Here is a 17,639-nt window from a genome sequence, read left to right as displayed (position 1 = left end):
CAGTCAAACTGTCATTGTATACCGGGTGTACGAATCAAACTGTGTTTTCTTCTCAGAGTTCGCATCACCCTGTGGATTATTCTAGCATTGATAAAATACTGAAATTAAAACCCAACTATAGCCTCAGGTTTTCTTAACATTTTGTCTTTCGATTCATTCGCTTATGTTGGATAATAAAAAAGTTAGGTACTTTAACAACTGGCCATGTTCGTCATCAGTACAGGGTGTTTCTAAATAAGTGCGACAAACTTTAAGGGGTAATTTTACATGAGAAAATAATGACAATTTGTTTAATCATATGCCCGCAAACGCTTCGTTTCCGAGCTACGAGATGTTCAATTTTTATTTTTTATAAACTGACGATTTATTTATTGCTTTAAAACCAGTTGAGATATGCAAATCAAATTTGGTGGGTTTTAAGACGTAGTTATTGCACATTTTTTGACATACAATTAAGAATTTAATATTCACCATTGCGCGCAAACGGGTATTATGACCGATAATATTACCCATACGCACGCCAATGGTGAATATACAATTTTTAAAAATAAAAATGTATACCATTTTTATTCATTCAGTTGCGGTGCGAAACCAAAACTGTCTTAACTTTTACTCAGATCAGAGAGTGCAGCCAGCACTCTTATCGACGATTTCACCTCTTGTTAGAGGTTCATCAGAGACTGCATTTTTACCTGGGCCAGAGAAAAGCAGCCTATGCAGTCTCTGATGAACCTCTAACAAGAGGTGAAATCGTCGATAAGAGTGCTGGCTGCACTCTCTGATCTGAGTAAAAGTTAAGACAGTTTTGGTTTCGCACCGCAACTGAATGAATAAAAATGGTATACATTTTTATTTTTATATTAGTATTACTCCTATAGAGTAACTAGGTCCATTTTCCGTTGGAACTTTACCACGCTGCAGACGGGGGTTGTGAATTGCATAGTGTAGAATTCCTTCCCTTTAGTCTTCACTGCAGCATCCATTTGGCTTGCATATTGTAGAAGCCTTGGAGGTTGTCACCAGGAAATGGGCCAATAAAGTTTTTCAATTAAAAATCTTTTAAAAATATTTAATTTACAAATATTTTTATTAGGTTGAAAAACTTAGTCTCTTATACAATTTTTAATTGTATGTTAAAAGATGTGCAATAACTGCGTCTTAAAACCCACCAAATTTCATTTGCATATCTTAACTGGTTTTAAAGCAATAAATAAATCGTCAGTTTGTAAAAAAATTGAACATCCCGTATCTCGAAAACGAAGCGTTTGCGGACATATGATTAAAGCAAATTGTCATTTATTTTCTCAGGTAAAATTACCCCTTAAAGTTTGTCGCACTTATTTAGAAAACACCCTGTACTGATGACGAACATGCCCAGTTGTTAGGGTACCTCACTTTTTTATTATCCAACATAAGCGAATGAATCGAAAGACAAAATGTTAAGAGAACCTGAGGCTATAGTTGGGTTTTAATTTCAGTATTTTATAAATGCTAGAATAATCCACAGGGTGATGCGAACTTTGAGAAAAAAGCACAGTTTGATTCGTACACCCGGTCTACAATGACAGTTTGACTGTCTAGCAACAATATTATTACAGCGATATTGTCAATGAATACGACTATAACGTGGTAAAAAATCGCTTAAATCGGACAACAGGTTTAGGAAATTCAAAACATCAAAAATGACCAAATTTTTAGTGGATCGATTTTTTTGCACCGCAGGGTATGTAACAGATAAAAAGTTATGTGACTTTATAGACGAGCGGCACACCCCAAAAAACGGTTATTTCTCGAGATACTGACCACGGTGTTGTGAATGGCTAATTTTGGTCATATTTTATGTTTTTGATGGTGATAAAAACGAAAATTAGGTTTATTTTGAATTTTACGGGGGGAGACCTTGTCAAAATCGCAATTTTACCCTAAAAATAAAAAAAAATGAAATCACGTTTTTTTTGCGTTTAACTCGCTACAACTTTGTTCCATTTTAATACTTTTTTCTAAAATTTTTATGGTATATATTTCTCATCTTTTTGAAGCCAATGGGACTTGTTTCAATCTTTCTGTATTATTATTATAAAAGTTATGAATTGATTAAAGTAAAGGGTGCAGATTCCTGAATTGCAAAGTTTAATCGCAAAAGTTTAGTGACAAAATTTGAAATTTAGCTTTTTAATCAAGTTTATGTTAAAACATAGAGTACAAAGAACAAAATGTTGTATAGAAAAAAAAATGGTGCAACTTTTAATTTTAAGAAAAACGTGATTTCATTTTTTTTATTTTTACGTAAAATTGCGATTTTGGCAATGCTCCCCAATCTAAAATTCAAAATAAACCTTATTTTCGTTTCAGCACCATCAAACACATAAAGTAAGACAAAAATTAGCCATTCAGCACACCGTGGTCAATATCTCGAGAAATAAGCGTTTTGTTGGGGTAGTGCCACTCGTCTATAAAGTCAGATAACTTTTTTCCTATTGCATATTTTGACATGGAGTTTTCCAGAGAACTTCATGACTTATATTTTAATACTGTTTTAATTAAAATTATAAACCAAGAAGTTTGTCACAAAACTTTTTTAAGTAAACATGAAACTAACGATATCTGACGATAAAATGTTTAAGAATTAACAACTTCTCTTTTAATTTGTGTAAACATCTCGGACAAATCTCATTGTTATCTAAACTATTCAAGGATGATCCAGTAAAATTTTCAGAAGGAAATATTTACAGCGACCAAAGATACAGCGAGATAAATATGAAAAATCATCAATATTGATTTTTCGCATTTTTGCATAAAATTTGATTTTTGGACATGTTCCACCAATTCTAGATAAATGTAAACTTCATATTCCAATTCAGCAACTTCGAAAACATAAAGAGTGACCAAAATTTGCCATTCACTTATCATGGTCGCTTTTTCGATTTCTAAGCCTCAAATTAGGGGTGTGCCGCTCGCCTATATGATTTGCCTCCACAATCAACTCCTGGCAACTACACGTAGACTACTCCCAGATTTTCCACATAGCCAACATTGACCAGTTATAATAGAAGTTGACATCAAAATACCAATAATAACATTTTTTCCTCGACCTACGTTGAACTTTAAAAGCGGACTGGGCGACTTTTAACGCGAGATTGAACAAATGTCTGGGATGGATATCCCCACCACGTGCAAACTACACGAGATTTGTTAGCATGGTTATCTCTACAGCGAAGAAAATTATACCTAGAGAATTGTAAGCATGGGATCTCCCAGGATGGGATGAAAAATATAAGAAATTGTATCAAGAATGCAACGAAAACGAAGACCGAGAAATTGCGGACGAACTACTGCACAGTTTGGATGCAGCCAGACGACAAAAATGAATGGACACTGTGGAAAAACTAGACTTCAGTAAATCAAGCGGAAAAGCATGGCCCTTACTTAAAAAAACTTGGTAGTAGCATAGCAGACACTCAACTAGAGACAAACCACCAATAGTTCCCAACAGAATGGCCTCCCACATTGTAGCAACATCAACAGTACCTAGAGATCGTAACCACACCACCAAAGTAAAACAAGAACTAAAAATACCAAAGTCTGCATGCCCGCCTACTCTGACGAGTTTACTCCAGGAGAAATTAAGTCGGGAAAGGCACCCGGCTCCGATAAAATTCACCCAGAATTTTTACTCTACACTCACTAAAAAAGGCCTCCATTAGCTCCAAAACTACCGAACGATTGCACTGCTGAGCTGTGTCTATAATCCGTTGGAACGCTTAATCTACAACTGAATTAGTAAAATCATATTTGGGTTGCTACCTATTGAGCAAGCAGGGTTCAGACATAACCGCAGCTGCACAGATCAGATCCTATCCCTAACAACACATATTGAAGCAGGTTTTCAAAGAAAGCAAAAAATATCCGTTGCTTTCATTGATCTATCAACTGCATACAATACCGCCTGGAGATAAGGACTAATCTGCAAACTAATCCGTGCCATCCCGTGTCAAAGGGTAACTAAACGCATTAATAGCTCGTCGGCAGACCTTTTCAGATTACAATGGGAAACTTAAAAACTATCCAAATAAAGCTTAGCAATGGACAGCCACAGAGATCTATTTTGGCACCCTTACTGTTTAATTTATACATCGCGGACCTATCTAGGACAACTTCACTTTATACAACCTACAAATTTGGCTACGCTGACGATTGGGCCATAGCAGCCAGACATAATAACATGGATGTTACAGAAACAATACTGACGGATGACCTTGCTCTTGTGGATGAATACTTTCACAAATGGAGGCTACGCCCCAATGCAACGAAAACCGAAGTGTGCTGTTTCCGTTATAATAATGCCCAAGCCAACAAAAAACTCTCCGTTCACTTTGAAAACAGACTACTCACTCATAATTCAACACCAAAATATCTTGGAGTAACTCTTGACAGAACTTTTTTAATAACGCCTACAAAAGTTTAAATAAAGTTTTAGATAACATCTACAAAGAACGGCAGATAAACTGAAGACGCGAAATAATATAATCCAAAAGCTATGTGACACCACATGGGGATCATCAGCCTCTGTACTCAGATCATCCGCTCTCGTAACTGTATACCCCGCGGCTAAATATTCTTCCCCGGTATGGCTCAATAGCAAACACGAAGATTATTGACACCCAATTAAATCAGACAATGCGAATGATCTCAGGTACAATTAGACTAACACCGAACCTTTGGCTTCCCATTCTGAGTCACATTCCACCGCCGAAACTACGAAGACGTCATTCTTTCCGTTTCCGAAGACCATTCAAGATAGGAGGTAGCTGAACCTCGCAGGACGTGTCCCAACTCATTTGAGGGTCAAATGATTTTCTTCTTCTTGTGCCACTCCTATCGGAAATTGGAATTCCTCAAGGCTACCCTGACCTTGTTTACAGCTGACCTAAAGAGTTCATTAGTAGTGCAGCCAAACCACTCTCTCAAATTCCGCAACCATGACATTCTTCTAAGGCCTGGATTTCCTTCTATTTTTCCTTGATATTTTGAAGTAATGCGTATTTATGTCCTCTCCTCAGATGACCCAAATATCAAAATCAAATTGTCAAATGGTGCCCGGTGCTTAATCATGTATTATTTATAACATCCATGTTATTTAAAACAAAAAGAATTTTAATTAATTTTTTTATAAAGCGTAACAGACTGATGAGTTAATCGACAAGGAAATCTATAATAATTGCATTCACGACTTGTCATTCACCGTGATAATAATCTTCAGCGAACTAGTTCCTTTATTCCCAATAAATAGATTCTGCTTTCTCCTACAACAAGCACGTGCAGTCTTGGACAAAGATAAAGACTTCCTTATAAATTTTAATCTTTAAACATCGACTTATGTCTCACTTCTGTCACGTAAGCAATCGCTCAATTAGATTAACCCATTAGCGCCCACTGTATTCATTTAACTACATCTGCTATTTTGACATACTAGTGCCATCCACAATAAAATAGTTGTATTTCTAATTATAACGTGATTTATTTGTTTTTAAAATTAGGTGTACTCTTATGAGTACAATGGGGGTATGGGAGTATTTTTGATATTTTACAGTTTTGTTAAAGGCATCTTAAGATGATTTTGTGAGTATTAGTGTTCGAAATATCTATGGAAAGAAATACGAAATACGTTCAGCTTCGTCAGCTTGTAGAAACTTTAGAAGATATCCGTGCTTCTAATTCGCAGTTTGAGGTAGATATTGTTATCGTTCCTCCCGACTGAGATATGCTAACTGATTAGGAAGACATTGATGATGATAACCTTATAGAAGGAAATTTGGCACTACCTAAGGACGTTGTAGTAGATATTGAAATTCATTGCTCTTCAAATGAAGACTAAGACTTAGAGGATGTGCCTTTGGATCTGTATAAAACTCTATGGAACCTGTAGCACAAGTAAAACGATGGTCAACTGCTGCTAAGGCCAAAGTGGATGTTTCTCAACCTGCTTTATATAAAACTTATAATAAGTTCATGAGTAGTGTACAGTTACACGTGTTTAGCAACTACATAGTTACTGGATCGGAATAAGAGGAAAAAATGGTGGTAGGTGCTGTTTACTAATCATATAAACATGATTGTTGTAAATAGTTGGAGATTGTTTCAGCTGGCTGAACAAAGTAAGTAGTCTTCTTGATTTTCAAAATACTTGTACGACATTATTTAGGTATTGTCAAATCTATGTCTATGAAAACTAGACCTTCCGGAAATATTCTACCTACCGTTACCAAACATGAAAGAGGACACTTCCCAATAAAAATTATTAAACAATTAAGGTGTAATCAGTGCCATCAAAGAGCCAGATGGAGTTTGTATTGAGAGAGACTTTTTTTAAATTTTTCATTTAAATTATTTTTTTTTGTTAAATTGTTTATTAAGACGCTGTAGTACCCAGTGTACTCATTTGGTACATATCTATGTCTAAGTAACTTTATTGGAATGTTTTCCTTGAACACATAAAGCTAAAAAGAAAGCATTTAACCAGTGCGTACTGGCGTACTTCCGGTGCTTACTTATGGAGCTGAAACACTGACATTGACTAAAACATCAATAAGAAAATTACAAGTAGCACAACGAAAAATGGAAAGATCCATGCTTGGCCTAACTTTGAGAGACAGAATACGAAATGATGAGTTACGGCGAAGAACTGGAGTGGAAAACATCATAAAGCGCATTACGAAGTTGAAGCGGAAATGGTCAGGACACGTCGCAAGACAGAGAGACAACAGATGGACAAGGAAGATCTTAGAGTGGCGGCGAAGGGCGGACAAACGAAGTCGTGGAAGACCACCTACCAGATGGACCGACGATATTAAGAGAATAGCGACAAACTGGATTGCAGCTGCCCAGGACAGAGAAGGGTGGAGACATCTTGAGGAGGCCTATGTCCGACAGTGGACAAATTTGGCTGTGTGATGATGATGATAAAGTAACTCTATGTTTTTCAACTATTCTGTTTGTGCAAGTACTTGAAGGGGATAAGGGGATACGAGAAACGATCGTGCGTGAATAACGGAGGAATTTTGCAACTTTCTTAATGGTAGGGGAGCAAAGTATGCTAAATGTGCAGTCACTCGAGCGCTTTGGGGACCTATTGGGTTGTGAAGACTAGGTCCTAAAACCAAAAAAAGTTAAGTAAAGTTTTCCATTTTAGTGGGCGCTTGCCATTTTTTAATTTAATTTTTCACTTCCAACAATCGTTTTTTCCGATTATAACGCCATCTATCCATAATTCGAAAAAATGTTTTGAATAAAAGTTACTTTTTTTTACGTAAGGAATCCAAATCTGCAATAAAAAATGGGAGTTCCTATTTAAGATTTTAAAGTAACCCCCCACCCCACTCCCGTGGGGGTTGTGTTTGGTACCATCCGATAGATTTTTCAAAAATATTGAATAAGTGTATTTTACAGTTTTTCGATCTGATGTTCATTTCGCGAAATATCGCGGGATTCGTATTTAAAATATTAAATTTACCCCCCACCCCTCTCTGTGGGAAGTCGTGTTTGGTATCATCCGATAGATTTTTAAAAAATATTAAGCACATATTTTTTAGTTTTTCGATCTGTCATTAATTTCGCGAAATATTCGCTTTTTTCTTGTTAAACTTTGGGGCTCACCCATTTCCTTACGCCCGGCTCAAATCGTCAGATTTTTGAAATATACACTCTTTTGCATGTACTTAACTTACCTTATCTTAATCTGACAATTTCGAGTTTTTTTAAGGATAGATATTTTTTTCGGGCCCCCCCTTAACGAACTCCCCTGTGTTAAGAGCCAATATATGGTAGAGGTACATCTGCAGTGTACCAGGTTTCTCCCCATATGATAATCTGACGCGCTCGAGTAACTGCAAAAATCCCCGCTTGGGCTCCCCTACCATAACATATTTCTTAAATTTTTAATTGAAATTGTCAAATTGACGTATATTTCATACCTATTGTCATTGAAGAAAATGGGATTACGCAAATGATGTGTTATAAATAATTGTAAAAATTTTATGTTGCTCCTAAATATTGATATTATGATATGCAATTATTAATGTAAATTTTTCTATTCTCATACTATAATACAGTGTGTCCACGGTTGGGGTGCCCAAGAGGAAAAACTTTTTTATTTTCAATTTTAGCGAAAAATGTCATTCTTGATAAAAAGTTTTGCTTGTTCTAAAACCCATTAAAATGAAATAAAATTCAAGTTTTTCAAATCATGCTTAATTTTGTAGCCAATTTTATGTAAATCCCTATAAATTTTTGCACTAAGTTCGAAATTGTAACAATAATAACTTGGGAGAAAAACCATTTCGCTTCTTTGGATTATGAAACCAAACTTTGTCGTTCTCCTTGAAACATCCAATTATTTAATAATTAAATAATTATTAATCCAATAATTTTAACAATAAAATTGACCACAAGATAAATTTTTTTTAACGCTTAACATTGTCAAAAAAATGACAATTCGCAAATGATTTATCGGAGTTGACAGTTACTAAGCTACATTGTAGCTTGGTAACACTAGATTATTGTTACGATTTCGAACTTAGTGCAAAAATTTATAGGGATTTACATAAAATTGACTACAAAATTAAGTAGGATTTGTAAAACTTAAATTTTATTTTGTTTTATGGGGTTTTAGAACAAGCAAAACTTTTTATCAAGAATGACATTTTTCGCTAAAATTGAAAATAAAAAAGTTTTTCCTCTTGGGCACCCAAATCGTGGACACACTGTACTTAGGCTCGTTGCTAACTAAAGATAACAATGTCAGTGAAGAAATTAAAAGAAGAATAGTGCTCGCCAATAAGTGCTACTATGGCTTAAGAAGACAGATGGCCTCAAAAATACCTAGAAAAATTAAATTGACTGTCTACAAAACACTAATAAGACCAGTATGGCTCAGAAACTTGGTCCCTTACTCAGAATGACCAAGAACTGCTCAAACGTTTTGAGCGAAAAATTTTAAGACGAATATATGGTGGATTTGTAAAACTTGAATTTTATTTTGTTTTATGGGGTTTTAGAACAAGCAAAACTTTTTATCAAGAATGACATTTTTCGCTAAAATTGAAAATAAAAAAGTTTTTCCTCTTGGGTACCCCAATCGTGGACACACTGTATATCAATTATGATGTCACTACCTGTATCATAATGAACTTCATTATGATACAGATTTTCATTAAGGTACAGATTTTTAACCAATAGAATCGCGATATGGCATTCGCGATAAAGTGGTACACAGGCAGTGACCAATAGCGAGTCAAGTACATACGCTTTGTTGACAGTTCTCAATATGTAAACAAACCGTCAAACTGACAAACTACTGAATTTATTTGTATTACAAAATTAATAAATTTGAATATATTTTTTGTTGTGAATGATCATAGAAAAAATAGTGTATACAACTTGCATTTAATTATCATTATGAAGCTCGTACTCTATACGAAGGTCGCCGCATACGGCTCGTTTCGTAACCCTCATACTCGCTTCATAATGACCATCAATAAGTGCTCGTTGCATAATATACTATTAATTAATGGTATTTTGCGTGTAGTACAATGTTTAACTTTTAATAACATAACCTGAATTTTACTTTTTCTGCTTAATCTTTTTTGGGCTATGGCCTTGACAATTATCCAGTAACCTGAGCTAATATAATTGGTCAATATAATTAAAAATGCTAAAAATGTTGCTGAGCTATGAAACCAGGTGTCGCTCTTTCAACCTTGCACGGTCCCAATAGTTACATTTCGCCGATCCGGAATAAGAATGACGTAACTGCAAATTTTGTCAATTCCTGTTTATTGCGTAATTAACTTCTAAAATACTGTGCACAGATGATACAAAAGCGACAGACCTGTAACTATGTGCTGAGCCACTACAGGATAGTTGCGTCGTTATTGAAATACGCACCATTTTAGACCTTGTTTAAGATGAAGAATGACGCAACTGTAAATAGGATTGAAAATGGGGGGACTAAATTAAGATAATGAAATTCGGACTAATAGGGATGAAAATAAGAGCCATCGCTGTAAGAATAAACGGCATAATAGATATTTAAAAATAGTTTTTTTGTACAGAAAAATTTTCAGATCAAGAATGACGCAACTGTAGATAGGGTTGAAAATGGGGGGGTTAAATAGAGATAATGCAATTCGAACCAATGGGGATGAAACTAAAAGCCATCTTTGTAAGAATAAACGCCATACCTATGCTAAGGACGGTTACTGTTTATTTAATCACTATTTTAAATATTTAAAAATTTTTAGATTAAGAATGACGCAACTGTAAAAAGGGTTGAAATGGGGGGATTAAATTAAGATAAAGACATTCGAACCATTAAGGATAAAAATAAAAGCCAGCATTGTAACAATAAACGTATGCCATACCGATGCTCCTGGAAGATTACTACTCATTTAATCCCTATTTTAAATATTTAAAAATCGTTTTTTGACTCTCCTAAGAAATTTGGCTTTTTGCAGTTACGTCATTGGTATGTTAAATATATATATCTCTAACAATTTTAAAGCTAACTGGTTCTCACCAAAGCCATAAATTCCACAAAAAAAATAAAAAATTAAAAAAAAATTAAGCAAAAAAGTACCTACGCATTCTTAAAATCTTTCTCGCTTAAAATTATGTTGCAAAATTTTTCATTAAGTTATCACGGAAAAGGATAAAATGTTAGATTTTTTTCTAATGACACGGTTAAAGGTCATGTGACCAATTGTTGTGGCTAGTTTAAAGTGATCTATGTAGAGTTTGGCCTGATAATGGTCTGATAGACCGAAAACCTTCGTTCTGTGAGGTACTCTTAGTCCAATTTGGATAATTTTTAAAAATGTTAAATACAAAATTTATATACCAGTTACAAAAGAAAGTCTTTTTTATTTTTTTTACTTCTTCAGTAAAACATTATTTAATGGTTAATTTCAATTGCGAAAGATTATATTTATAAAGAGGTCTAATCGGATGTTTTTTTTTGTTCAGGTGCAGAAAGGGTGACAACGGACTTAAATAAATTAAATTCTCGTTTACAAGAGAGTATAAATAATCGGCGTCAGCACATAAACAAACTCGGACTTGCCGCAATTAGATCAAAAGTGGATCTATTTAAACTATTATTAGATCCACTAAAGAATAACAAAGTACAATTACAAAATACACCGATGTCGATGATTCAAATCAAATTTATATCAGACTGTCTGATGGAACATATTGACTCAATAAGTACACAACAATGTGATGACATAATGTTAGAGATTGATCGATTCTACAAATGGCTGCAGTTTGAGAGCATAATGTATAGACCCTATTTATATAAATCAAAAGTCAAACGTATGGTAAGTTTTACAAAATACTCTAATTATCTACAGTGAGGACGTTTGAGTTGGAATAAATTCATTATCTCGAGAATGGGTTAGCTTGGAGAAAAATCCTGAGACAGGTCGATTTTTATTTTTAAATTATGACTTTTTAGCATATATATCATACTAGTGACGTCATCCATCTGGGTGTGATGACGTAATCGATGATTTTTTTTAAATGAGAGTAGGGGTCGTGTGGTAGCTCATTTGAAAGTTTATTTAATTCTCAAGCTCTAATTCAGCAAGCTTATCAAATGCTCAAGCACACACTAATACATACCGTCGTAACCGTAGCAACTCAAGAGGCAGACCGTATCCTAGAGACAGAAGCTACAGCAAGGAGCGTAATAGTGACATTTGTTAGTATCACTACCGATTTGGTGACCGGGCTCAAAAGTGTACCTACACATCCGTGCAAGCATCAGGAAAACATCGCGGGCAGTCGGTAAGTGCGGCATCCGATCCACGCCCAAAGTCTCGCCGCCTTTCGTAACAGACTCTGCAACCAAAAACAATTTTTAATCGACACCGGTGCCGATTTTTGCGTTTTTCCGAGAAAATATGTACGGGGTGCGCGCAAAAAGACTACATACGAACTATACTCGACCAATGACACTAAGATCGCGACATACGGTTATGTGAACTTGACTTTAAATATAGGACTAAGGCGTGATTTTACGTGGCGATTCGTAGTGGCGGTTATTTCAAAGCCTATTATCGGAGCTGATTTTCTTTCTCATTTCGCTCTCCTAATGGACATTGCTAACCAGTGCTTAGTAGACAATACGACAACCGTTCAAACAAAGGGACTCGTTAAAGATTGCTTCGATAGCAGCGTAAACACTATCGCGGACGTGTCGCGTTACCATGAACTGTTGATACGATTTCCGGAAATCACGCGACCCGCCGGCATCGTAAAAGACATTCAGCATAAAACTAAGCACCACATCGATACACCAGGTCCACCCGTTTTTTCTAAGCCGCGACGATTAGCACCTGACAAATTGCAATGGGCTAAAAAAGAGTTCGAAAATCTTCTGCGACTAGGCATCACCAGATCATCAAAAAATAACTGGTCCACTTTACTACATATGGTCCCGAAGAAAGGTGAGGAATGGAGACTCTGCGGAGATTATCGACGTCTAAACCAAAGGACAGTTCCAGATCGATATCCAATTCCGTACATCGAAGATTTCGGTCAGTCGCTAGCTGGTGAGACAATCTTCTCGACAATAGATTTAGTTAGAGCATACAACCAGATACCAGTAGCCACCGAAGACATACCAAAGACCTCCGTTACCACACCATTTGGGCTGTACGAATAGTTATATATAGTCCGTCTAGAAAGTATCCGGAAAAAAGAAAGCAGAATTATAATTTTACGGTATTTATTTCTATCACTTGAAATATAAAATTTCAACAAATAATTCATCTCATTTACTTATACAACCTCCATTTAAATCTAAACACTTAACTAAACATCCAGGTACACCCGAAACTAAGTCAAGGCCATTATTTTCGGTAATGGTGTTCCAGGCCTGTAAAACTGACCGAATCAATCCTTCTTTATCTTGTGGCGCTGCTCGTTGTACTTCAATCTTCATCAGTCCCCATATGTTTCCAATGGGACGAAGATCTGGAGATGCTGCTGGCCACGGAATTGTTGCCAATTCGTGTTCTTGCATTCAAGCTTGAGTATAAGCAGAAGTATGACATTTTGCATTATCTTGCCGAAAACGCCACCCCTCTGGATATAAATCATGAGCCGTTTCAAGAAAAAAACCATTTAGGATGTCACAATATTTCGCACTATCAACAGTACCATTAACTTTACAGAGAGGTGTAGCACCACGCTGAGATATTGCTCCCCAAACCATTATTTTAGTGGGAAATTTAGAAATTTTAACGGAAACATTTTCACTTGATAGGACTTTTAGATGATTTGCACCAAGCTGGAAACAACTTTCATCAGATATAAAGACATTATTAAAATTATCTTCTCGAAAACGTTGACAAAAATCTATTCTTCGTTGCCTTTGCAGAGGTCTCATTGTAGGGATTTTTTTTTGGATTCCTTGATATTCCTTGCTTTTTCAGTGGCATGCGGACAGTTTCTGGGCACACTTTTATTCTTCGTTGATTTCCAAATTCCTAATTTTCGAAATCTTAGGCGCGGATTGTGTTGTCCTAAAGCCACTAAAGCATTTAAATTGTTTCCGCGAATCTTAGGCGATCTACCCGAAACTGTATTTTATCCTTTTTTGATCCTTTTATTGTCTCATACACTGCACTTTTTCCGAGTTCAGTCAATTGCACTAATATTTTAACGTTTCGGACCCTTTCTATACAAATATTCCACCACTTTTCTTTTTTCTACTTGCGACATTATTTCATAAATCTTAAGTCTGTTTACAAAGAACAATATTTAATAGATGGTGTTGTCATGCGATTTTGTCCATAACCTACTATCGGCACAACCTACTTGATGCATTACTTTTGTCTTAAACTGATACAAAAAGGAAATCTATTAAAATTAGGAAAAATTTTACCTTCCAGCGTTTCATAGATGAGATTCTACGTGGTCTAGATTTCGCCTACGCCTACATCGATGACATTCTCATTGCATCAGAATCCGAAGAGCAGCATATGTCGGATTTAGAAGAAATTTTCAAAAGGCTAAGCAGTTTGGCGTTGTGATAAACCCAGCAAAGTGTCAATTCGGCAAAAGCGAGATTACCTCTTTAGGATATACAGTATCAGCAGGAGGACTCACACCTCCCCAAGAAAAAGTAGTAGCTGTACAAAATTTCACTCATCCAAAAACAGTGAAAGACCTACGCAGATTTCTAGGTATGTTAAACTTCTACCGAAGGTTCATACCCAATGTAGCTGAGCTACAAGCACCACTACATGATGCACTAAAACAGTGTTTTTCAATATTTTTTATTTTGCGACCCCTTTACAGGTTGAAATATTCTGGCGATCCCCTGGTGTCATAGAAAGCCAAAGAAATAATTTAATTAAAAACTATATAGATTTGGTAATAATTTTTTCCTATTTTGGTACATTTATCTTTTATTCACGCGGGCCAAAAATTAAAGAACAGCCAACATTTTGCTTTGAAGTTTGACGAATCTACAGGTGTTTCCGACTGTGCACAGTTTGCAGTATTTGTGCGCTTTGAAGCAAATGACAATATCATGAAAGAAATCTTATTTTGCAAAGCACTTCCTGCAAACACTATTGACCAGTGTATGTACGATATGTTTTTAGAAAGTACTTGCTGCTACTATGAATAAAACTATGAATGGCAAAAATAGCGGACTCATTGCAAAATAAAATCGATAATGCCAAACATATCCTGGACACACTGTTTCTTCATCGACAGGCTCTAAGGTAGTACTTTCTGATATAAATAACGTGCTAAAGAATATATTAAAAATTGTAAATTCTATCAAAGGTAAAGCTTTGCAAACCCGGCTATTCAGAATCGTTTTTGAAGATATGGACTCGCGTCATCAAAATCTCCTTTATCACACAGAGGTTAGTTGGCTATCCAAAAAAAAAAGGTGTTGACAAGAGTTCTGGAACTGAGAGCTGAATTGTTAATGTTCTTATAAGATGCACAATCTATATATGCTTACGGTTTTTCTGACAATATTGGCTCTTGAAATTAGCATTTTGCATAGCATGAAAAAAGATATCGACATCATGGACTTAGCTCTCGCACAGAAACAGATCCAGAACTGCAAACTTACTTAAGAGAGAAAACATCGTTACAAATAAAGAAAATACGGTTTTCTGAACAAAACGTACGTTTGTACTGTAACATATCAACATCTACAGCCAGACCATTTATACCGAAACCACTCCGTATGGCAATTTTTCGCACCATGCATAACCTAGCACATCCCGGAATCAACAGTTCTGTGAAGATGATCACACAGCGATATGTTTGGCCTTCCATTAAATCAGATGTGAGAAAATGGACTCAAGCGTGTCTACAGTGCCAAAAATCAAAAATATCGCGCCACATTGTTTCACCTACTGGAAGTTTTCTACCATCTTCCAGCCGATTCGAATATATTCATATATATTGATGCCGATTTCAGAAGGAAACAGATACTGTCGTAACATATGTGTCAATCGTTTCACACGTTGGCCAGAAGCTTTTACAGTGCCTAATCAAGAAGCAGACACAGTAGCCAGAACATTTTTTTCTGGTTGGATAGCTCGTTTTGGCACTCCCAAGCGCATCACAACAGATCAAGGCCGACAATTCGAATCGCATCTCTTCAAATCAATCTGCAAATTATCTGGAACTACCCATTTAAGGACAACCACATATCATCCTCAAGCAAATGGTATGGTAGAAAGATTTCATCGACAGTTAAAAGCAGAAATTCGATGCCATGAGAATATCCGATGGACCGAAAGCCTATCTTCAGTGTTACTGGGCATACGAGCAGCGTGGAGAGAAGATCTAGGTACTTCAGCCGCCGAACTCGTATATGGAGAACCATTGTATTTGCCAGGTGAACTATTGTTTTCGTCGCAAAGAAACACCGACGACAGTGCTCACATTTATTTAAAAACACTTCGAAACCACTTCGAAAATCTCCGTCCTAAGCAACCGTCGCAACATGGATCAAAAGGCACCTTTATTTTCAAAGACATGAAAACCACCTCTCACGTTTTCGTCCGCCGTGATACAATCGGAAGCAGCTTAGAAAAATTTCGAGGAGACAAGACTTTTGTCGCCCGTGTAAATGGAAAAGAAGTAACAATTTCCATAGACAGATTGAAACCTGCGTACGAGCTTTACAAAAATATTCATCACGAGCCACAGAAAATGACAGTGTCCACTAACACAGCCAATGAGAACAGCAGACCGAAGAGGAAAACAAGATTCACTGGAAGATATCAAGCAAGTATCGGTAAAAACATTTTTCAGTGAATTCAGTGATTTTTTCCCTCCTATGAACATTGCGTTGTGTTTTCTGTTATTTTCAATTTTCATTATGTGTAGATATGTATTATCTATCGTCTTATATTCTCGAAAGGGGGTGTTGTGGCGACACGTTTCAATTATTACTTTTTAAATGCTAATTTTAGTTTTTAATAACTTTTTCAAAATGAAATAATACGTCCCATTTAAAATTCACATTTAATATACAAACCATATGCATAAAAGGGCCTATTAAGTTTTAAGAAACGAAATATATCCCTGTTCAGGTAAAATGCCTATGCAGTTTTTAAAACACCAGATATAATAAATTGTCGCCTGTCTGGCCATGTGGTAGAACCACATAATGACAGATTAGTGTTTGTGGTCTAGTTTAGTAGAGTCACAGCGGGCACCCCATGCGGTCACACCCTCTCTAAAATAACAAACCCTCTTTCGAGACATTTTCACGTTACCACCACGGAACACAAGTAATTGGGCAGAACTTAGCTAGATCTTGGGTGATATTTTGATCTTTCAGTATTAAATAAGTTATTCGATGAGCTAGAAAAATGATGTTGTTCTGAAGCTATTTTCTTGTGGCATTTTTGCAATTAACTAGTTTTGATATGAAATAAGCCACAATTTTACTAAAAAAAAAAAATGATTTTATTAACGTTTCGACGCCCAAATCGGGTGTCGTTGTCAAAATACAAAAAATATTAACATTTTAGGCAGCTCTTTGTTAATATCTGAGACTTGTTAGGTACTTATACGTAGAGTTTTTGTTTTAATGCATCCAGGCACTGGTGGACTGTGTTGTTTTTTGGATCATATTATTGTGCGACGCTTAGAATTATTTCTTCAGCTTTTCTGATTACTGTTCTACTTGTTGTTCCTGATCTGGTTTTTCCATATATGTTCTTCCGGTGTAAGTATGTAACAAAAATAAGAAAACTTCTGTTGGAGTGAAAGTAAAAAGGAAGATATACTCCAACAGAAGTAAGGAAAAAAAAAAAGAACTAGATAGTTGTGGCTATTATGAAAATAAAAATGAAGGGGCTTCAGCGGTGAAGCCGTAATAGGAAAAATACTACTAAAGTGCAGTAGTACTGAAGAAAGTGGGATTAGAAGGGATAATAGGGATAGCAGTAGAAGTATGGAGAGACAGAGGCAAACTGAATAGAGTTGGCTAGCAAGAGATACAAGAGAACAACTTGACACTCAAGGATGGATACGGCTCGTTTGCATGCCTGTCGAAGAACAGTAGCTCTATATAGATAGTAATGATGACTAAA

The 17,639-nt window shown here is 35.9% G+C and overlaps 1 protein-coding gene across 1 annotated transcript in view; it reads left to right on the top strand.

Annotated features, from left to right (window-relative positions):
- Window positions 1-17,639, top strand: part of LOC126884510 (NFX1-type zinc finger-containing protein 1-like) — a 415,118-nt gene that overhangs the window by 366,315 nt on the left and 31,164 nt on the right. The window contains exon 18 of the mRNA XM_050650450.1: window positions 11,020-11,372. Within this exon, the coding sequence (XP_050506407.1) occupies window positions 11,020-11,372 (353 nt within the window). The remainder of the gene's footprint in view (window positions 1-11,019; window positions 11,373-17,639) is intronic.

The sequence above is a fragment of the Diabrotica virgifera genome, chromosome 5 (assembly GCF_917563875.1).
Source record: "Diabrotica virgifera virgifera chromosome 5, PGI_DIABVI_V3a".
Lineage (NCBI taxonomy): Eukaryota > Metazoa > Arthropoda > Insecta > Coleoptera > Chrysomelidae > Diabrotica > Diabrotica virgifera.
The sequence above is the reverse complement of the archived record's forward strand: the minus strand, read 5'-3'. Positions and strand labels throughout refer to the sequence as shown.